Here is a 24,267-nt window from a genome sequence, read left to right as displayed (position 1 = left end):
CAATCATTCTCTGGAAGACGTGTCTTTGTTATTAATTGCAAATTCACCACTGGAGCTCCTAATCTTGGATCTAATTAGTATACCATATGACTTTGATGCTTACTAAATATGACTTTCACAAAGCATGGAAAGTTGAAAATATGCTTTCACGCATTTAGTATGCCATCATTCAAGATATCCGAATAATCTAGGTGTACAAATTTCTTGAAAAAACCTATCAATTTGGAAATGAGAACAGATTCCTCCACTATAGAGTAGGCCATTGAAAATGAAGCACATTCTTTCCTTTGTTCTTTTTCTTTCTTTCTGTTTCCTTTTTTTTATATATATATATATAAGGGAGATGTTTGCCACCCATTTTATTAATAATAAAAAGAAATATTACGGAAGTACAATAAAGAGAAGCAGAGAAGAAAAGCTGGCAAGGCAAGAGCTTTGCTCCCACCAGCAATTCTCAGATGCAAAGCGAAGAGCTTAATCCTGCCTGCGGCTGCTCTAATCAAATTGTCTTTGAAAAAGAAAAATACAGCAGAATTGAATTGAGTGACTCCAAAGCTTGCTTACATGATACATATCCACCTTAAGTCCTTTCTTAATTTCTTACTTAGCACATGCCTTGTATTTAAGTGGACGTTATACCCCAACCAAAGAAAAATCTTCAACATTCTTTCCTTTGTTCAACAAGAGAATTCGTTCTCCAGAGTAAATCGTTTTGAAGAATGCTAAATCTATGTGGATGAAACTATCTGTATGCAAAATGAGTCATGAGACAAGAGTTTCCCTTTTTCTAAGGGAGGGGGTGACTCCTTATCCAACCACTGGGGTGTAGGCAAGGTTGGACCCAGGTCATTAGGTACCTACAAATCGAGGTGATTACCGGCTACGCTAGTTGGCACCCACCATATATGGATGAATTCACCTTTCACAGAAAAATTACTTCGACATCCCTGATCAGTCTTTGAATTACTGATAAATCCTGACAGCTTTATGTGAGGAGGCAAAGACTGTCAGACCTTTCTTTCTATGAAAATAATATGTGGAGAGGACATATTTATAGTTCCCTATAGGAACCATAAATTGCTTTTGATCCCTTTGTGGCTAGCATGATATAAAGTTGGCAGGCTTTGCCACCTGATTCATTTAGCTTCAAATCAAGCTTTTCTTACGCAAAACTTGAGCCGAGGTCAAGCTGCCAACTTTATTCGACATTGCTGGTTACAGGTCACACCCCTCTTTTTTTCCCCTCTGAATCCTTTTGTGATAGGAGAGCACCTCCCGATGCAATCAGTGGCATCGACTCATGTAGGCCCAGCTCCAGGTTTGACTGATGAAGTAGTAGCCCAAAATGAGTCCAACAGTGTAGATTTTGGTCCCATGAAGTCATGCTGCTCTAAGGTAGCAATACCAAGGCCAGGCACAGTAATTGGCCCGATGGATGGTCAGGTGTGGCTGGCCGGTAATTGGCCAGGCTCAGTAATTGCACTCATGTATGGCTTGTGAGCCATCTCCCACACATATATGGTGCCCATGGGCTATGTCATGATGACATAATTCATAATCATAATAATTCCAAAAGTCTAGTTAAGCTTATCTATCTCTCCCGGCCCCTCATCAACTTTCTGGGTTGGTAGCCGAGCGTCATCATTCTTTGATCTGGCTTTGCGGTTTGCCTCAGCCAACCACTCGTTGCCTTGACGTAGAGACAAGTTAAGGCTTTATGGATAAGCATTGTTGATGCTATCCAAGGTGTGGCACAAACAAGGGCTTTCTTGGCACAGCCTCCTCGAGACTTATCAGAGTACTCATTTAGCAGAGCCTACCGATGATTTCCACATGGAGGGATAATGGTGCAGGGACAATAATCTGTCACCACCAACAAAGGTGTGGATGACGTCAGTTTAATTTAGCAGCTAGGAAAAATGGTGGTGATGACGGTAATGACCATTATTTGCCATGACTGCAACAAGATAATAAATTTTGTTTTTTTTTTTTTTAGTAAAAGCAGAGCTTTATTAAAAGAAACTGGAAAAGTGTGTACAGACAGCAACAGAGACTACTCAAGAAAAGGTCAATACATAACCAAGCAACCGGGGCCGAAAACAACACAAGGGAGACATGATTAATTTTTTTCTTAGTCTTGGCATCAGTATGTACGACAGTTAGCAAGCGCAATGAGATCCGACAACCTAGTGCGCTGCAAGTGTTACAGAATTTGAGAGGACCACATGGCTCTCATTAACAGCTCTTGGTAGTGATAATATTCTTAACAAAATTTAAGATTTGAGCCACGCAAGGAAAAAAAATGGTGATAGAAGCGCAGATCTAAAGAAAGTATATCCAGACTGAATAATTTATATTGAAGCCGGCAATGTTAAAGATAGTCCTAGTGATTTCTACATCACCAAGAAACACCACAAACCACTCAGCCAAACATCCAAAGCATTCGACAAAGAGCTCTCACCATACTTATCTGCAACCAACGACAAGCCTCATCTCTGGCTGATGCACCATCTATGACGTTCTGCATGATCTCCAACTTTCCATCCTGCATAGCATTCTACAATGAAATAGAGAATGCCGTCACCAGCCATCCAGACCAACGGCGGGACCCGCTGATTAAAAAGAGTGTCAGATGGTGGAACATCCCTGAACTAAATTCAGAATAAAATGTACAAGTCCGGGGGATACCGATCATATGGCTATAAATAATGAGAGCTGAAGTGCTGAACTCTGTACAGCTTGTTTGATATATATTCCAAACAAGTCACCATATAAACTACTGACTTCTTTGTAACCTCTTAAGCTCCATCAGACAAGCAATCTCTTTCAAGCCCTTACAATAAACATAAAGTCGGTTTTTCAAAGCAAACAACAACAACAATTAAATATAAGTATATGACAATAAAGCTATAAATCTAGTAATAATGAGAATGTGACTAGATATATCACAACTTAATAATTACTTACCCTTTCTTTAATTAAATAAAAGGTTAAAATATATCCGTAGGTGGACTTCACATGAATATGAAATCAGCAAGCAGAAGCCTATGATTAAGGACACCACCATATCTTATTGTTATTAGATTATCATGAATAATGAAGATGTACAGGTGGGCATGCTGCCTACAATGAATGGAACAGAATCACTTCCCTATCGATCCCCCTGCCACCCACTGCATTCTTTTCCTTTGTATCTACACTCCCAAAGAATTCCATCCCAGGTGTCGAAAGCGCTTGTACACATTTTTACATGTCGGCTACAACTTCAACATCACAAAATGCTGGACATATCTTTACTCTTTCTAAACCTCTGGCTGGCTGCCTATGCCCACCACTATCAAATGTCAAGCGACACCCTTGTCTTGATAGGCTTTAGCTTCACGCCCATGCTTTCTGGTGACAGCAGCTCCGGGGAGATGCATGATGGACTGAGCGGGCTGCGAGGACTGCCTGTAAACTGGCTCGGCCTGTAAAGTCCATAACCTATGAAGAAATACTCCATCGGAATCAGCATGGCATGGGGTTGCTCCTCGGTCACCAATGATCCACATGCCTGGACCTGCATTGTGTTCCCCAGAAAAACATGAGCAATGCCAGCAGTCAGACTGATATAGGCCTATCAAAATACCATTAACTCTAAATAAAGATAAGCACCCAAGATCTATTGACTCAGTATGGTACCTCGACCAACGCGCTGTATCTTCTGTCCAGTTTTGATGTCATTTGGAGGGCATCAGAATAGAACGGAGAGTCTTCACCAACAAATACAAGTGTCCGACACTGTAGCCGATGTAATTCTTCTGTGATGTCGTATCTCCTGCACACATGAGAAAAGATCTTTACAAGCCCCCTCTTTTTGATTTAACATTTTATAGAACAAAGGTGTATGGATATACCCATTAATCGACTGAAGAAAACACCAGACATTTTTACTTTGCCTCTCATTCAACAACTACAGTGACAAAAGTAATAACCACCACTACAACGATTAAAAAATTTCACCAAATGATAAAACAATGAACAGCAACAAGAATAAATCAAAACTCACACTTCTGCAGGCTTGTACAATATCTGACTCCGGGACCTGTGCGCTGCCACGGACTTCCTGGCAAGCAAGTCAAAGAAGAAACCATCAGCATCAGACCGATGGTGATGCGAAACAATAAAAACTGTGAGAATTGAAACTTATTTACCTTACTGAAGTACCGCTGAAGCAAGCAATCCTTGGCCAAGCCACACATCCCATAGAAATATAACAGATTGGATATTACCTGTATATACAAGAGGATAAAATTCAATTCATCAGCTTAAACAGAAAATCCTTTTTAACTTACAAAAGGGATCTGACACAATACCTTATTATACAACCACTCTGTCCAAGAGGGAGCTTTACACAGAGGAGAGACGAGTATCAGACCTGCAACACGCTCCCTATACTTTATCTGGAAGCAAGGAATAAAACTTATAGTCATTTAAATTTTAAACACGACAACATGTTTAAGTGGTACTGGAGATTGACATACAGCAAAAAGGGTAAGGATGTAAGCACCAGCAGTGACCCCCAAGCACATTACTGAACCTAACCTGCAAAGGACATATTGAAAGGATATAAAATTGTTGGATTTCAAGTTGTCTTGTCACATATCTTCCATCCTAAGCTCCAATGTTACATACAAGCAGATACAGTACTGACTGGTAACTATTACCCAAAAATGTCAAGAACGTCAGCAATCTGATCTGCCAAATCATCCACAGAAGGGACGGGAACATGGGAAGAAACTGAAGCAGCACCTAACTGCAACAACTCTTGAGGAAGATGACAAAGTTATGTAAATACCATGTTCAATTTGATGCACAACTACCTTTACTGAATAAAACCGTATGAAAGGTTATTTAATACGGAATCTGAAACCAAACTACCGACCTCATGTCCAGGAGGACTAATATGATATATGCAGAAGTTGTGGAGAAGCAAAGATGCAGCTTCAGGGCAAAAAAATAATCCTTGGAAGCATGATACATCTGTTTATTTCAACACAAAAACAGGAAAAAGGGGTATAAAATCCCTCAGAAACTGTCAGGAAAATCGTTGTGTTTTTACTCCATAACATTAATAATGCATATATTTGGAGAATAAGGACAACAAAAAAGAAAACAATGTTTCATACCAAATGTTTAACTGGCACTTACGGTTTAAAGCCACATCTGGATAGGTTACAAGTGCAGGCTTTTCCTGCTCTCCAAAAACAGCAACAGACACTGTGCCGTGTCTTGTTTTTATAAAATGTTCCTGCAGGCCAGCAAGGAAAAGCAGTCTGCATTTAGCGACCAAGAAGGAAAATAAAAATGACGGAAATTGCATCCTATACGAAAGGGTGCAATAAAGGTTGTTTAGATAAGCATTAGTTCTAAAGGTAAACTTAAAAAGGAAAAATGCCTGATGAGGCACGCTCTAAGTTAGTAGGTGTTTTGCAATCGGATGTTTTCAGCAAAAAAATAAATTATTGGTTTGAAATAAAAGCCAAACAAACTGTTACATACAATCTTCCCCAAACTATTTCAGAATAGAGGCATTTAACATAAAGCAATCGAGACAATACAAACAGTTAAGTAGGAACGAAGCTTGGTATAGCACCAGAATCGGTCAATGTAATATATTATAGCTGTATTTTACCAAATACCAACCATGCCATAGAGAAATTAGTGTATCGGCCTGCTGAGATTATTGAAGGTATGGCATATAAACTGAGAAGTATAAGACATCAAAAGCAGAGGGCTTTATACGCATTAAATCATGGATCAATCAAGCAATAACATAGCGGTGCTACAAAATTCAAATTCAAAAGGCAAGCCATTGGGGCTTGAAAACAAGAACAGAAGATTCAAGAATCACAACTGTGTTGAGGCATAGATCTATAGACAAAGCATCAAATTCTTGTGTTATCCAAGAATACAGAGTAGTAATAATCTTTTATGCTGTTTTTTCTCCGAACAAGGAAGGTTCACTTTTCTTTCCTCAATATAACAATATATTGGAATATGGAGGCATGTGTTCTTTACTTTTTGCCAGCTTAGCAGACTTCTAATTTGTAATCATGCAAGGATAACCCAAATCGTTGAAATAATACCCTGCTGACTCTTGAAGAAAGGAATAATCTTTTCTTCCATTTTTCCACGTAACAACAAAACTCAAGCAATCATTAGCTTTTTCCTAACTCTAGCGTCATATGGTCTATGACAAAATATATGATTAAAACAACATTTATAATTAAAAAAAGCAAAATTCTTACAACCAAAATGCACGCCCATATGAACGCGATCATTAACCTAGAAATGTGAACTTATTTCTATACGTTAAACGAATTTATTAATTAAAAAAAGGACGATTACGTTTAGATTTTACGAAGACTCGAAAAAAAATAAAACCGACATGAAAAGCAATCCTAAACTAAAATTTTCCAAGATTAAAGCCTCCTGCAGTTTTCTTTAAATTTCCAAAAGAGCCGCACTGAAAGGTGATTACAAGAATGAGCACTCCAAGAACATCTCTAAATCAAGAAAACTGGTGAAAATTCCAAACTTTAGAACCAAAACAAACCACTCCTTATCCAAGCCGCATTACATCATTGTAACTCCGAAAAATCACACAAGAAAGTCCTCAAGATCAACAAAAATATCGACAGAAATTCATAAACACAAAGATCCGAAAACACAACAAGATCATAAACTTTGAAAAGAATCCAAGAAGGAAGTCGAAGTCGAATGCCGACGGATCAAGAAACCCTAACCTCTCCACCCAGGGAAATCCTCTCCACATCGACCGAAACCGACCCGCTCGATTCCCCCATTGGCCGGCCGAGGAGGTTCCACGGCCGAGAACGGAGCTCCTCCACTCCCCGAACCCTTCCCCTCCTCGCCTCCCCGCCTCTCCGTCACTCCACCTCCCCCTCTCACCTCCTCCCTTTCTTTTTTCCGAGCCCCAAACCCTCCATTCCCTCGCTTATATACGAAGCGCCCCCTCCTCTAATTTTTCTTTTATTTTTAACTCCCCCCACCGACGCTCTCTCTCTCTTTTTATTTTCTCTCTCTTATTTTCTCTCTGCTCCTCTCCGGCTCTCTCTTTCTAGCTGCCAGCTGGAGTCTTCCCGGACCCCACGGCCCAATAACGGACGTGACTGATGACGTTAACCTCGCATTAGCGGACCCATCGGTCGGATCCCAAATGACCAAACTGCCCCTTGCGCCTCGATAGAGACTCGTTTTTCACCCAACGGACCAAACTGCCCCTCCATGGCTCCGCGTCCCAGAATGTATGAGATGATCGATCAGAGCCGTCCGATTTGAGATGGCGACAGTTTTGGCAGGAGCTGACCGGTTGACTGGCATGGCACCGGAATTATCATGGGCCAGCGTTTGACTGTGTCGGCCAGGACGAAGGGAGATTGTGGGGTTCGTCGGAGGAGCACCGTCTGATCGTGTGGTTCACCAGCTGAAGGGCCCGGATTTGACGTTTTATTGGTACATTATACCATAGCGACGGGGTTGGTTATCTTGGATTGCAATGGTCGTGCCGGGTCCATCGTACATTCATAGCGTCCCATGGGGAAACGGAAATAAGCTGCGGGGTGTGTTTCCGTCATTTCAGTTTTAATTTATAACTTAATTCTGACCTTAAAAAAGTATGCAATTCTGTAAATTTTGTCGAATCTCCGGTCTCCACTATTATTGGTTTTGGAAGATTTTCATATTATGGGATTGATTTCGTGACACGTTTCAAATCTAACGATTGATTGATAAAGAACGGAAAAAGATTTTGTGCGCCGGAGTTGGTGAGTATGGCTGCAGTCACGCGATTATTCTTACCCGCGTTAAAGGAAGGGAATATCCGATGATTACAGGGAGCGCGATCTCCCCGTTGTCCCTTCTAATATTTAAAATATATAACGGCCATTTCGTATCAAGTTTTTCCGGCAAAAATTAAGTTTATAAATTTAATTTTCTTGTATAACTAGAGATGGCTGTGCAACGAATTCCACGCTCATCCCATTATTAAAAACTCTATATCTACATCTATCATGTACCCTTCGGATTAGTTTGGATAAATAAAATAGATGGTATATATCGGATTGAATAGATAGGATGGGTTAGATAGAACTGGATCAAATAAAAATTTTATCATATAAATATTTAAAAATAATTATAATTTTTTTAAAAAATTAAATTAAAATTATATTAGATCATATTTGAAGGACAATGTACTATTATCTATATCCGATCCAAATATGTACTAAATATTTTATCCAAAATCTATATTAATCTCATATTTTAATCAAGTGAAATCGAATCTAATATTCGATGGATCAGCTATAATTATCATCTCTATATATAACCATCTAGCATGAATCATGTTTAATCCTACTCAACTTGAATCTTTCAGATAATTTTTTTTTACTTTACACCAAAGGTGATCGAAATATCAAGCTCCTGTGCCAAACAAGAAAAACCATAACCTCGGCCACCAATGGTAGTAAGCGTAAAGGGGTGGGTGGTGGCGTGGAAGAACCAGTAAATAAAAGCTGTTTCAACATGAAATAATTTTGAAAATAAAATAATATCCATTATTAATTATTTTAAAATGATAAATAATGATTTTAGGAGAGAAACTGTTATTCAGTGAGATAAATTTTCTCCATAAATAAAAGTCAGAAGGTGATAAAAATGGATCAGATAATATTTCTTCGAATTCATTTTTGTATCTAAATCTATTTGGATATAGATAGAAATTTGAATATCCGACTAATATTTGCATTTATATCTATATCCATCAAAGAAAAATAAATATGGATATGTAATAGATGATTATCCAATTTGTATTCATAGATTTGATTCTATTTATGATCTTATTTTTTATATTTCACTCATGAATTTTAAGAAAAATATAAATCATATTCACATGCCACTAACTTGTTTTATCACTATTTAGTAATATCTTTAATTTCATGATCATAAAATTTAATTATTTAATTTTTATTTATATTTATATCAATACATCTAGTATCCGATTTATATTTGTATCTGTTTAAAATAAATATAAATATAAATTTTATATTCGACTAATATCTTTATTCATATATATATTCATTAAATAAAGTAAATATAGATATAAATATACCAATATTTAAACCGTATTCAATTTCATCCTTATCTTCCATTTTGTTGGTGTTATGAGAGGAAGGATGGATAACCTCCATTCACTATTTGATTCAAATAATTTTAAAGATGATGTATAAAAGAAGAGATTCTCTATCCATCCAAGCTGACCATTTTATATCCTCCTAAATTGAAGAAATGTAAGGAAGGATGAATAGATGGATGAAGCATAAGGGGGGTAAATTTCTATATTGATAAAATTAACCTCATCAACCTTTTTAAAACCCTAACACTTCATCACTTTTTTATTTATTTTATTTATATATTTTTATTTTATCTTTATTATTTATCCTATACTATTAAGTTTTATTACTAATTATTTTAATTTCAACATATAATTGCTACAATTATAAGTAAATAATTAAAATTATCTTTTATTTTTTATTTATATTCACTATTTTTTAGTGAGCTATTTATACAAACTAATGAACATTTAAATTAATTTATGAATCAATTATTTATTTATGTAATTAAATATATAAAAAATTTACTCATATATAATCAATTTATTAAATTATTTATTAAATCAAACCAAATATTTATTTGAGCATAAATTATAAAGAAATATAACTTATATATTGCTCAATTTCTTTAGTATAAATAAGTGTTATAAAAAAAATATTATTATTATTATTTTTGATGTAAAAATAGTTTTGTAAAAATATCTATAAATATCATCCTTCCTTCCTTTCTTTCTTTCTTTCTATATCAAACAGAGGAGAAAATCATTCTCATATATTCTTCTTTTATATTTTATTAAATATATAAGAAAATGAATAGAAGATTTATCATCTTTTTTCTCATCCATTCTTCCTCTATCAATCTTTCTTCCAATCTGCAGTTCATATCAAACAGGATTAGCTTCTAAATCAGATGGCAAACCATCGTTATGCTGTAAATGGAAAAAAGATCTACCACGAATCACCGAGGCATTTGTAAATCATGTGATTCTGGTGATCAATGAATCACCATAGGACTGCCTACAGTCCAAATTAGTCAGAGGAGCCCCACGGATGGAACGGTACTGATCACGGGTCAAAAATAGAATGTAATTTGTTACTGATACAGGTGGCGTTGTTAGCCACTTTGAAAATGAGGTATCCACGGGGACCTACTCTCACATGAGAGGCTGGTTCCCTGATCACATCCATTAGTGATTGGTATGACGGTCATGATCGGATAGACCTCATACCATGCATAAGTTGGAGTGTTGATAGGGTTCATTGTGCCAATCACCTTACTTGGACAACCAACCGTTTCCGATTCATATGCAAACTATTCATCTAATTAATTAATATCATCTTTAATTTAAAATTTGAATCATAGAGATCTAGTCTTTTAATCACAATCATTTATGTATTGCATGATGGTTGTGATTGAATGAGCTTCATAGGATATTATCAAAGTACTGTTACATGTACCACATTCAATCACAACCATCATAACGTAGGGACACCCGTGGTTGGACATCTTGATCTTTCTGATTCAAACCCCGGATTAGAGAAAATCTTAATTTTTCAATAATAAAATTATAAAACCCTACCCATATACTTGTATATATATTTTGTTTTGTAAAATCATATATGGTTAGCGAAGAATGAGTTTATTTTCCAAAGAAACTCCCGCTCAACGGTGCACATTTTGTGTGTCTCCGTTGCACTCTCTGTTAGCAGACATCATTTTGTGTGTCTCGTCCCTTGAGTTCTCCTCAATTTCCCACACTTTCCGTGAAGCCAATCAACCGGCGGACGTTCTTGCCTCATCGCCCATGGATGCTTCCTACCCCTTTGTTTCTCTTCTTCCATTGGCCTCCCGATTACTAGTTTTTGCTGATATGGCTGGAATTCAATTTCTCCGAGGCTGGTGTCTTTTTCTACTGTATTTCCTTTGGGGCTTTACTGGGCCCCCCATGTATCAAAAAAAAAACAAAAATATTTGATTTGAAAATATAGCAAGTATAAGAGTTGAAATAAGTTCATATTTATTACATAAATGTTAGAAAGCAAAGGGGCATAACTATTCTAATACAAGCTATCAAACTATTTCTATCACAACTGCTTCCTTCTTTTTTTCCTTCCCCTTATGGACAAAGCACATTAGTTATTTCAAAAATTATCATCAAATAAAAATATTTTCGATCTTTGGAATGGGCCGATGTGACGTTGGTCCAGGGTAAATAAAAGTTTCTTAGAGTTTCTACAGAGGACGCTATGCTTTCCAAATTGGTACGGCGAATTTTGCAATGAGCCCCTGGCGAGATTTGTGGGCCTGCGCGGTTTCACGATGTGGGACTAAATTGGCTTTGGATGGCAACATAGGGCTGTTGGGAGATAAATGCAGCTAAACAGGGACCTCAAACATACCGCCATGTGTCAATGTTACATTGGAGAATTGAGTTGGTCGAGCAGCTGGCATGTCCACGTCACAACCTTTTGATCAGAACACGAGTTCTAAAGTTGAAGCGTGATAGGAGCAGGCCAACCTTTTCGAGCCTTATTGAAGCAAATAATACCCTCCTCTTTGTTTTATGTTGCTCTCCGAGGTAAGGAGAATCAGCAGCGTATATCTCAAACTTGTAAGGATATGTCCATGGTTTGAAGCCCGTATTGCTGTTCCGGCCATCGTATCAGTCTCCTACTATATCGATACTTAGTATGCTATCTTATATTGTGCATACCAATACTATAATAGAATAATAGAACGATAGAAGTATAGGGTTCAGTACTGAGATGAGCCATCAAGTCGAGAAAAGATAATGGAGCTAATAGCATGTATTACATAATAATATGATGGATTTATCATGCCTTGCATCGTTGCATTTAAAAGGATTAGCTATGGTTATTGATAGATTTGCAGCCATGCCTCCTTCATTATTATTATTTTTTCCTTTGGAAATATTTGACGTTTTGTGAGGCTGGAATGAAAGCTTAACTGTTGTACAAGCGGAGACGAAACATAAATCATTCATATTGAATGGTCAGTCGCTTTACCAACTCCATAAATTAACTTGTTGTAATATCTATTTGTGGTGATTAATTATGCCAACTCGTTTGTTCTCTTAGTTACTAGGTTTCTTTATTTATTTCTTTTTTACTTTTACAAGAAGGCAGCTACTCAGCCCATCATAGTCATTAAAAGGCTTAATTTTCAAGTGACGTACAAAATAAGCTATTATGCTCACCTATATATATTGCATCAAAGATGATAATCATATAAATAGATGATTGTAACAAAAAAAATTAATAATATCCTCATTATACAATAATAACTAAAAATTTTATAAGATCACTTAACTATGATCATTGCACATGATCCTACTTCAGCATTAGTCCACGAACCTTTCATTCGTGAAGTATTGAAAATTGATTTAGTCTAATCCCCTAACACCTTCATGAAGAAGACATAATATCTAGTTGTATCTACAAAAAATTTTCTAGTGGTGCAAGTTCAGGGAGGGAATTTTTTTTTTTTTTTGCACGACATTGTTTGGTATCTCTCCCCTTCTTGCCGGTGACATTGAGTGTGATTTTTTCTCTCTCAACTTTGTTAACAATTACAAAGCTATATGTTATTTTTTGCAAAAAAAAATCTCTTTCTAATTTGAATCCCCAATCAATTTCCCTCACATCTCCCGAAAGAGTTAAAAGTCCATGGATATTTGGTAGAGTTTTATATGAGCCATTTAGCAATATAATTCACAATGCCACTAAGGCTTCCAAGAGCTTGGATATTAATCATCTTGGTAAAAAATTGATATCAACATGAAGTAGAATCTCAATCTATCTTTTTGGTATGTAAAGTGGGAAAGTTGTGAAAGCTCTAATGGTTTTAGAGATCTTAGCTAATATATATATATATATATGTGTGTGTGTGTATGTATGTGTATGTGTCTATGTGTGTGTGAAAATCCATAAGAATATGTATTTAGTTCCATATTGACCACGCATTAGATAGATTCTAGATACTTATATAAGATCAAAGAATCCAATAATATTTTCTCACTTGCTTGTTTAGATGAGATTCTCAATTGTTACAATACCATAACTAAAATATCAAAATCTTAGCCAATATGATAAAACTAAGATTTGCAGATGCCTTAAAAAATATAATATCAACATCTGAATCACTGATAGGTGCCCATGCATCATCAGTGTCTGAAGCCATCACAGGAATGTTGCGTATGATTTATTTGTTTGTTACCTTAGTTTTTCCTAAATCATATCTTGTTTTCACAAAACAAGGACCTTATTGGAAATAACTAGATACATTGAACTTAACTATTTATGAACTAATAAAAGCAGAATATGCAATAGAGCTATAAACTATTGAGTGCGTGCCTCTTTTATTAAGAGGAGGTTTCTAGTTTTAGGAAAAAAATTTCTCAAGTTTTTTTAAGAAATGCGAGCATCTTTTTATCATTCTATATGAAATGGTTGTTTGTTGACAGTGCTCTCTTCCACTGTAATTATCCACGAATAATTCTTTTTTAAACTCAATTCAGTGAGTGCAAATGTAACTGCTGTTTAGCTTTATCATAAGTAGACCTATGTGCATTCCATGTGCTATAAAAAAATGTGCACCGGCGCCGATCGGTATTTCTATATTTGACCACACGCAAAACCTTTCATCAAAAAAAAAAGAAAAAAAAAAACACTTCCATAAGCATACAAGTAAGCTTTCATTATAATATTCTAGGCACATGGAATTCATGCAAGGTAGGTAAGACGTATAAATCTCCTAAGCATGTTGCACACTTACATTCAAGAAAATATTAATAAAATTATTTCTTTAAACAAAGCTCATCATTCTTTTATGTGATTTAATTAGCTAATACAGTTCCCAACATTGAATTAGTTGGCATCTACTTCTGTAGGCCCAAAGTAACATTGTTTACTTATAATAATCATTTGTTTTGAGTCTTCTTAAAAATTTCCAGTTACATTAAGTGTTCAACACCTCTGAAATCTTCTCAAGAAATATTTTAACTATTTCTCTTCCAAAGGCTGTGTCCGTTTCTTTTCTTTTATATAATTTTGGCAAGCTACTGCAGGGAAGAGAACCTAAAACACTAGGCCTCATTTTTTTTTTCTTTTTTCCTCTTTGAAGGGAAGATGGGTTGCCCAGCTGGGGTCCACCAGAGTTGAGCAAATGAAAACGCGGTACGGGCGTAAAGCGTGTTTGAGAGCCTGTGGAAGGGTAGGGATTCCCAAACATTACTTCCACTAGTGTAGTTGGGTACCGTGAGAAATCTAATCAACTACTAGCTGGATTATTTACTCTATACGTGTGACTTGCTTGAAAGATGTTCGTGTAACCATCAGGGCCTCATCTAAAAAAATATATATTTCAAAAATATTATTTAAACTCTTTGATTCTGCATAAAGATCTAAAGTCGGTATAATGCATAGCAATATAAGACTAAACTTGGTCCTCATATATTTTCTTATTTTAAATTTTTACATTGTTGTTAGGTTAAAAATTCAAATTAATTCAAAATTAATTATAAAAACTATAAATCTAATTACGAACAATATAATTAACTTATGGTTAAGCCAATGGATTTGTGTTGTAGTGCCGCTAAATTCATGTAAACTATGAATTATGTATATTTTAATATTATTGATAACAATTTAAAATTTTATTTTAAAAAAATTAATTAAAAATATTATTTGAAGTTTTGCATCTTATCCAATTTATTTATCCAATACATTAATAATATGAGACTAAATATATGCCTAAGTCCTCACAGTTCAAGAACAATATAATCAAGAAAGCTCTAATAACTCCGGTATAAAACTCAAAAAGTCATTCAGCTATTGTGATGTATCCTTTTGGGGAGTGGCATCAGGAAATGTGCCATTAAATGAAGCAAAGTGATTGGCGCCGGATACCTGGCGACTCTTTGAGCAATTTTTCTGTGTTGGCGTAGCATTGCCCGTTTTCCTTTCGCGGTAACATTGCTCTAAGGCGATGGTAGTCCCAAATACCTATGTAAAATTAAGAATGGATAGCCTATTGATCCAGCTAACAGTCCCAAGAAAATCACCCTCCACCAGAGTGTTTTCATTCACACGTACGTACGTGTAGCTTTACAAGACCAAACTCCCCTGTTTTATGATGCGATCCATACGGACCTACTTGTTGGGTTTGGATCATGTCATGTCCAATCCTTGGCAAGATTGATTTATTAGCTGCACCTTACCTGGACTTCCAGCTAAAAATCTTCACGGGTTGGAATTCGATTTAGATCGGCACGTTGCAATCCTACTATGTAGGAAACATTGGAAGCAACGGATCCACTCCATTCCCGGACTACCCACCGTTGCTTTGTTCCTCGCTATGATCTACGTTCCTTCATACTGATTGCAGTACTTAATTAATAGACATTCACCAACCATTGGAGCTTGTCAGCTTGGGTACAATGTGAAGATTAGTTGCATGGTAAGTTTGTCTGACTTCAACTCTAGCCATTTAATTTTCCCACTTTTTTTTTTTTTGGGGGGGGGGGGGGGGGGGGAGGTGAACGATAGAAGCTGATATTATAACAAAAAGTGGTACAAAGTATGCTGATTACAAATTTTGGTCAACAGGCCTGAAAAGTGGATACATCAAGACAGCCCAAAATATTGTAGTTGGAGAATCTTATGACAAACAAAAGCAAAAACTGTAGACTGTGTACAAAGGAAAACGAAATATGAGGAAAGGACTATAAACATAAAACAACAGGAAGTATACACAAGTCCATAATGAGAAGAGAAGAGAGAGCAACATTGTGGTCCTGTATAAACAACCCGTCTTTAAACCACCCCATCTTGGCCAGATCAGATGAAGAATGGCAACCAGCGATACTCTGAAACCAAAGCTACGCGGCGGGAGCCGCTCGGGTGTTTGAGGCGCGTCACAAACGATAAAAACTGGAGTTAGCCAGCTGCAGACATTGGAAACATTGACCGCATCTCATTGTTCAATCATACTATCGTTACGATAAAAACAACTAAAACCCTTCAGGACTTTTAAAGGAAAGATTAAGGTCTCGTTTGATTTGTGGAAAGTGGGGGAGGAAAGTGTAGTTGATTGTAAGTTAAAAAAACCCATTTTATTTAGTTAGAATTTTCAAAAAAGAATGATTAGAAAAAGATATTCTCATGAAAATAAAATTTTTATGTTTCATAGAAAAGAAAAATTCACATGAGATATAAATTTTGGTTTTCACATGGAATGAAAATTAGAGGTCATTTTTTTTTTCAAAAATATTTTTTTTAAACTATCAAAAGATTTATGATTGAAATAAGCATTCTTTCTGTCACAATACCTTAAACCCTCTTCAACCACGATCTATGGTGGAACATACTCTTAACCATCATAATATTTTATTTACAAACTATTGTAATGTGTCGGATAGTGTAAGATTTTTCTTTGAATTAAGGGTATAATTGATATTTTACATAACTTTTTCAAAAAAATTGATACTTAAATAAAATAGAAACAACACTGCAATAAGTCATTGTCCTATGTTTAGTCAGACATGTCAAAACTATTTTTTTCAGATATCATATTTTTAGAATCAGCTTTTCAAAAATAATATTCTAGAAAAAAAATTCTGCAAAACAAATGAATTCTAAAACATAAATACTACAAAAGAGACAATCTAAAAATGATACTCAAGGTTAAAAAGTCACGTGCTGCTAAACCAAGACCCCATAGAGGTTTTTTTTTTCTTTTCCGTAATATCTATTATATATATATAGGGAGAGAGAGCGTGCGCTAAACTAAAATAAAGTTGACCGCATTTGAATTCAAATCCAATCAAATCAAATCTATAATAGAAGTCCTACATTAATGATCCAAACCATTCGATGTGATCTACTATTTCAAAACTGCTTGCACATAAAAAATTATATGATTTGGAGATCGCCAACCTATGTATCAAACAATCAAAAATTGAATAGTCTAAATAAAATTAAATTAAATATATTTTTTGATTACTTGATGCATTTGCTGGGGGTCTTTAAATAATATAATTTTTTTTATGTGTAAGTAATTTTCAGATAGTAGATCACATCCAATGACTTGGATCATTAATGTACAATCTCTATTATCTAATTTTGATTTGATTGGATTTAAATCCAAATTTGATTGACCTTTTATATATATATATATATATATATATATATATATATATATATATATATATATATGATGTAAAAAGGAGGCATTAGCCACCCATTTCTTAAGTATGGAAGGTATGTGCAAGGGGATATTTACAAGGCTAACTGCCATATGAGTGCTGACTAAGTTTGCGGACGACATGGGAACAGTGAAAGATTTGCCCTTGCCTTTGATCTCATAAGCACAAGTACCAAGGAATCAATTCAAATTCTCAAGAACCTCTGACTTTGTTGAGATTGCAACAACGCTATCAAAATCATCTCAAAGGTCATCATTGTTCATGAGGCTAGACATTTTCACCACTTTCAAAATGGCTCTTGCTCATGCCAGGTTATTGATAATTTTGTTGGTTTCAAGACCGGCGAAAAGGTGCAGGAAAAACAAGGTGAAAATGATGCAGAAAAGAAAAGTTAGTGACAATATGTCTGCAATAGCTTATGCCGTCACAGACAATTGCTCAGAATATATAGAGGTGTCTGAAAGGCAAACAATATTTTTTACTTTCAGTAGAGGCCTTACTCTGAAGTTCTATTCTCGTTTATACGTCGTACTGACTGCACCATTTTCCTGTATTCTGTCTGTATTTTGAGAGGGAAGGCAGTATTGCAATGACTTCTTGCTTTGGCTGTGGCTTGATTCAGCCTATTCTTGCTTCTAGGTGATCTTGTTTTGCACCGTAATTTGTGTCAAAATTGTTGCGATCGTTTTTTTCTTTATTTTATTTTATTTTATTTTGAAGAAATTAGAGTTGAATAACTTTCCTGTTCTTTAAACTTGGAATTCTACTATATTCATACTTTTGCAGTTTCGTTGACTATATGGCACAGGGAACTTGGGCAGAGATTCATACCTGCTCATATTCTTCTTGGGCAAAGCGTACTCTAAACAGCAACTGACAGAGTTTAAGTGCTTTGCAATCTGTGTATGATGTGATCTAATGGTCGACACCGTGAGAGAAGATCCATCATTTTTTCGTGCGAAAGATACCACCTGAACCCCGGGCCATCACTGGCTGTGGGTGGTGTCCGTAGGGAACCGGTGCTGCAAAGCTTTCTTCACGAAAACACGTCCTTCTCACGTTATAATCAACACAAGCCTGGATGCGGTGTGAGTTTCCGTGGTCCTGGATATTGACATGCTTATATCTGAAATGCTCGTGTGAACTTTAAATTATTTGCAGGCATCCTGATTCATATCATACTGCAGACATAAGGTGCAAAGCAACCAGTCCCAGTGACTCTTTATTATCGCGATGCCAAACCGATAACTCACAGTTAGAACTTGGAACCGTGCACCAGAAATGCCACTTCTTTCTCATCGCCAAGGACTCGAATTTGATACTTTAAACAGGATTCATCTCAGAATTGTCTTAACCTTATCACGAGCTAATTATTCATGAAGACACAAAATCCTTCAATCGCATTGTGAAGTAGGCAGTAGATGATCCTCAGAACCCATCCTCCAGAATGTAAGGGAAATTGCACCAATCAAATATAGGTGAGCAATTAGAGAGGGGCGGAGGGCAAGAGTTGGAAACGTTTCAGGATCTAAACCTGAACATAGAGATCAAATAAGCATGAAAAATGCGCAAAAAAAAAAAAAAAAAAAAAAAAAAAGCCCCAAAGCAATTTAGGTTGTTGCCATAACATAAATTTATATAGCCTGCCTTATAGAAAATGTAATTCTGCTCATCATTTTCAGTCTTTTTGTAAATTTGAAATATCTAAAAACACAAGTATCCAACATGGCTGGGATCATGGCCTAGTGATAGATACTTGGGTGACCAGCTGTTGGAAGTGGAACAAGCATATAGCAATTAACAAAACTGGGTGTCTCCACAATTAACAGATGCCTTTTAAACCTGCTTCCAATCACCCATGTGATAGTTCAACAAGTGAAAATACCACAAGATATGATCACCTATCTTTTGCCCCAGCCAGAAGTCTTCGATCCAAGATGACAAGAACCTGAACGGAGCATCAACTAATGCAAAATGATCCTTCTCACTGAATTACAACCATGCACAGAAATCCGATTCTGGCTCATTAATCTGTGTCCTCCATGTCCTCATCAGATGCTGGATTTTCGACTTCACTACCACTGCTCATATCAAAATCCCCCTTCACTGAACTTTTGTCAAGCTTATACTTGACAAATTTCATCTGCACTTCCCCATCTTCATCTCCCCATTCTTTTCGTTTCTTCCTTCCATTACTTGGTGTTGATTTCATGGAATAAGCAGCAGCTATAAAAGCAGTATCCATTGCTTCCATGCTCTCATCCTCTGCAGCCTCCTTAGCAACCTCCCCTCGGTTATCGAAAAAGAAAAGATCAGCATTTGTTTTTTTGCTGTCCATATGGAACACTGAAGCATCAGACCCAAATTTGGTCTCGTCAAATATTAATTTACTATGAAGTTTCGATATGCTATCTTCAAACAGCCTCAAACCTTGTTCTCCAAGACCCAGGAACCACTCTGTCAAAATAAGTCTCTTATCAGTAAGAACGTTTTTGGAGACATCAGAGGGAAATATATAAAGTTCAAGGTGAAACAGGGGATCTAGAATACACACTGAGAAGAGCTTGAGGTGTAGTGGCAGCTGGTCTGTTAAGTCTCTCCAAGCCAAGTTGTTTACTGACCCAGTTAACTAAACCATTGGGAATAAACGATGTTGAAAATGCATTTATATAAGCAATGGCTTTGCCCTGATCTCCCCTACTTCTGTTGCCAAACAGTGGAGATCAGCACCAAAATACATACACATCCACAAACATCTCGAGTACTATTATAATAAGTTCCTTACCTCGCAACTTGGATGGCTTCATGGGTAACAATCAACCTTGTCATAAGAAGATTCATTATAGAATCATCATATCGTTCCACATGAAATCCAGGATTAATGAAAGAATAATCTACTAATATAACAGCATCATAGAGAATGTCTCTCACCAAGCTTTCATCCATAGAACACTGAAAACATAACCTTTACATTAGAATATAATCTTTACATCGGGATAAGATGGGGGAAAAACAATTTGTTAAGGCCTGATCCCATGTAAAAGTCTACATATAACCTGAGAACTGGACACCACTTGCAAGCAGTTAATGATATAGAACCACCAACGAGAACCCCTCCAAGTGCCAGAAGAGTGAAGGAAAAAATTTAAACCGCAAAATTGGATCACAGGAATTCCTTTTGTTTTTCTGAATAAAGAATGACCACATAAGCTCTAAGTCAAAAAACATGCACCAGCTTTAGCCAAGGTGATAGGCCCACTACAGTCAAACTACTGGAGTTCCACGATCAGAACAAGGCCTCTTAGGAAAACAATCATCACTTGAAAATTCCATATTATTTACTTTTTAGAGCAATAGATGCTTGTAGCATTCTGTAGAGAACGCAATCTGAAGTGACATAAGTAAGGACAAAACAAAAAAAAAACGTTAACCATCTTAATGCCTAAAAGCATTAGGCAAATATCAAATGAAAACTCCATCAAATCAGAATCATTTCATCAGTTTAAGTTTCAGCCTGTCAGGCTAACCAAGAAAGATATAACATAAATATCAAGAAAAGCTTATAAATCACAATTTATGGCCTGATCTGTCCAGGGAGATTTTTTTTTTTTTTTTTTTATTAGATGAAGCCCTGTAACTTTTAATAAAAATTACATTCTGCATGTAGCAGCAATATTCATGATTGTTCTAGAAAGACACTAACCATAATTGCCCTCTCAAAAAAAAAAAAAAAAGATGAAAAACAACTTAAGCCACATTTTGTTCAGGAATAGAGCAGGAGAGAGACTTGGAAACAGGTCTTAAAGAGCATGAATAAGGAAAGAATAGTTATTCTGGCCAAGACTGTTTATTGATGGATAACTGCACAAAAAGGCATCTGGGATAACTTTATTCCTGGAATTAAGCTTCTTCTATTCTAGCTTCCTTTTTTATGGATAAAAAACCTGTTCGAAGTATTCCAAAAATTTTAGACAAAGGGCATATTTGGTGTTGCTTAACAACGAGTATCTTTGTAGCATTTAAAGCAAAAATGTACATTTTAGAAAAAATGAGTGCTTTGGTAACAATGTCTAAAAGAAGAAAAAACCAAAAAGGTGCTCTTAGGAGAAGCTAGAAACCCAGCTTTAGGTTCTTCTTTCATGAGGAACTTCTAAAAAGTAGAAGCAACATGAAGCACACCCAAATAGAGAGGAAAAACTTTTGGAATTACCATTCATATCCACGTTTCTAATTTTTGAACCACACATCATATGAGTCTCCGTGTTTTGCTAAAAAATACATTCATTTGCAGCTACAAAAGCAAAAGGAAGTCCTTTTTTTTCTGAAAATGTTGGAAAAAAAAAAAATATCTGCCCAACTTGCAACGATGTTTTCCTAGATGCTCTCTTATATGTTCTCCTCTCCAACCTTTTGTCCCATCCCACACATTTAATTGCTCATTAAATGGGTACTTACCAAACACAAAAGAGATAAAAACTGCTGCTTCCTGGAGCACTTCCATGGAAGTGTTTTGCGTAAAGGCATTTTATAAGAGTACAGGTAAAGGCATTTTATAAGAGTACAAGTACTGCAAATGCATCTTGAACGAAAATAACCAAGAGAAATAAAATAGGACACTAATTGCACTCAACAGCCAAGTTTGGGGCTCATACTTAATATGCAGTTGTTATATTTAAAGGGTTCTCTTATTTATTTGGTTTTTGTGTCAGATAAAATTTGTGTTACTGGACCTAAAGAAGTAGTCAAGGGAAACAAGTTATAATTGCATTGTTATAAGGGCATAGCCACTCAATCTAGAGCTTGCCCTTAGTCATGAATACTATTCTAACCAGAGGCTATACCAACATAACCCAACTTAATAACTTGTACAACCCTATTAGTGAGAAAATATACATCTTTATCACCCAATCACACAGCTTGCTTCAGCCATATCATCCCATTAGCACGCTTTCTACAAGGCAAATATGTAGAGAAAATATGAAACAAATCTTTTCTCCATGATCTTAAGTAACCGCACATCAAAGAGGATAATAATTTATGGCATCACCATAGATCAAGTAGCAAACTATTATTTGTCCAGATACGATGGGGAAAACTTGGCGACTTCATGTAAGAAGATTAATGGGATAATGTGTTTTGGCTTTTGGGTAAGTGCAATAATGAATTATAAATAAATTACAGATTTAACTCTTCAAAAAGCTGTCTGACTAGGATATGATATTATTCAAAACGCATAACTCAGTATGGTCCATTTCATCAAACGTGGCAGGGGGTCAAGCATGAAATTCAACACTAACAAGCATTCAACGATACTCAAATGTATATTCAGTGAATTTTGTTGAGGTTGTCTGCAATTAATAATTACTTACCAGGAGGAAGCTGAGAGGCATTGGTGGGTCCAGCAGCAGCCTGAGTAGCATCTCTGATTATTACAAAGAAGAAATCAGAATCTAATCAAACTACGCAACTAGGCTAATAATGCTTAAACAGCATACACAATAGAAAAAAGAAGACAATTCTATGTTCAGTATATCATGCTTTTTAACACCAGGGCATTCATCTAAGAGAACAGAATGCCTGCATCACAAGATCCATGTTAAAGCCAAGAAACAGAATAAGTTTAAGCTGCTAATCATGGTTAAAGCACTCAATTGCAATTTGGTAAGTTTGCAAATCAAGGGGAAAAAATGATTATATGAAAAATTAGGGATGGCATGGTTGCTGCTCAGACATAGATATTCAGTCCTTGTAACTAGAATGAACTGCAGAACACGATGATGTTGATCTGCAATGTGTATTTCAAATCAGTGATGAAATAAATATAATGGGGATTAACAATTACCAAAGAAGACACGGTTCTGGAAAGCAGTTATCGAACTGACAACCCAAATCCTCAACTCCTTCTGTAAGTCAGGCCTTGGCGCCCCAGCAGCTTCAATCTTTAAGCATAACCTCATCAAGAAAGCCTCGGTAACCACAGCACCAGCCAAATAACTAGTACGACACCCTTCTTTCCGGAACTGGCCCCGAATCTCCTCACTAACCAAGGGAAAAAGAACTCCCAGACCGTCCCCTCCACATGAATGCTGCACCGTCCAGACTCGAACAAGATCCACAAAGCAAGGAAGCAGGTAGTTGTCAGAGAATTCTTCCACCTTGGAGCTCTTGCTGCTACAAATGCTGATGTAGCTGATTATCCCTTCCACCAAAGCCCCAATATCCCTCCTTGCCTTCTTCGCCACCTTCCTGGAGAGCTTCCCCGCCTCTGACACGCATCGGTAGAGCTCAGAAACAGCAGGAGCAAGCAAAGCTATCGACTTTAGGCCACCGCACGAAGCAGAGCAAGAGAAAAGCAGCTGGAGGAGGTCCTTGACGGCCATCACGCGCTCAATGGCCTCTTTTTTGGACGCAATGGCCTCGTGGTAGCCAACCGCGGAGTATAACCAGATAACCTCGAGCGGGGGGTCGGCGCTGGACTGGATCAAGCGGAAGAAGATGGAACGGAAGGCGGAGAAGTCGCAGGACTCCTTCTGGACTTCGATCAGGAACCGGTCGATGGATTCCTTGAGCACGGGTTGGAAATTGAGGCCCGCGAGAGGGGCGAAGGCCGGGGGTTTCGCGACGGTCGGGGATTCGAGGAGGACGGCATCCATCTCCTAATCGACAGCTTTCGAATCGATGATCGAGCAAGAATGAAGAGCGGAGAAAGGCGCGGAGAAGCCCTAACCTAATTTCCTGTCGGTGGAGGTCGTTCTCGTCGTCTCGAAGAGGTCTTGGGGAAGTTTGGGTTAGGGTTAGGGTTTTGCAACGGCTCGAATGCGGGAGAGGTTTAACAATTTGGGGAGAGGACCTCTAAATGCTTACTCTAC

At 36.7% G+C, this 24,267-nt stretch overlaps 2 protein-coding genes across 2 annotated transcripts; both read right to left on the bottom strand.

Moving 5' to 3' along the window:
* Positions 1–3,051: 3,051 nt before the first annotated feature.
* On the bottom strand, positions 3,052–6,979 carry LOC105042859 (protein NDL1). The gene is made up of 11 exons (XM_010920206.4): positions 6,789–6,979; positions 5,191–5,290; positions 4,925–5,022; positions 4,707–4,795; positions 4,524–4,584; positions 4,356–4,442; positions 4,194–4,271; positions 4,049–4,105; positions 3,897–3,952; positions 3,682–3,817; positions 3,052–3,559 (listed from the first exon to the last, which is right to left on the bottom strand). Exons 1-11 carry the CDS (start codon positions 6,846–6,848, stop codon positions 3,338–3,340), a joined length of 1,044 nt encoding a protein of 347 aa, XP_010918508.1. The 5' UTR covers positions 6,849–6,979; the 3' UTR covers positions 3,052–3,337.
* A 12,034-nt stretch (positions 6,980–19,013) lies between these two features.
* LOC105042851 (uncharacterized) lies at positions 19,014–24,267 on the bottom strand. Its single transcript, XM_010920194.4, has 5 exons — positions 23,241–24,267; positions 22,768–22,820; positions 20,184–20,350; positions 19,953–20,101; positions 19,014–19,855 (listed from the first exon to the last, which is right to left on the bottom strand). The coding sequence occupies exons 1-5, from the start codon at positions 24,049–24,051 to the stop codon at positions 19,425–19,427; spliced, it is 1,611 nt and encodes a 536-aa protein (XP_010918496.1). The 5' UTR covers positions 24,052–24,267; the 3' UTR covers positions 19,014–19,424.

This window comes from Elaeis guineensis, chromosome 2 (genome assembly GCF_000442705.2).
Source record: "Elaeis guineensis isolate ETL-2024a chromosome 2, EG11, whole genome shotgun sequence".
Lineage (NCBI taxonomy): Eukaryota > Viridiplantae > Streptophyta > Magnoliopsida > Arecales > Arecaceae > Elaeis > Elaeis guineensis.
The sequence above is the reverse complement of the archived record's forward strand: the minus strand, read 5'-3'. Positions and strand labels throughout refer to the sequence as shown.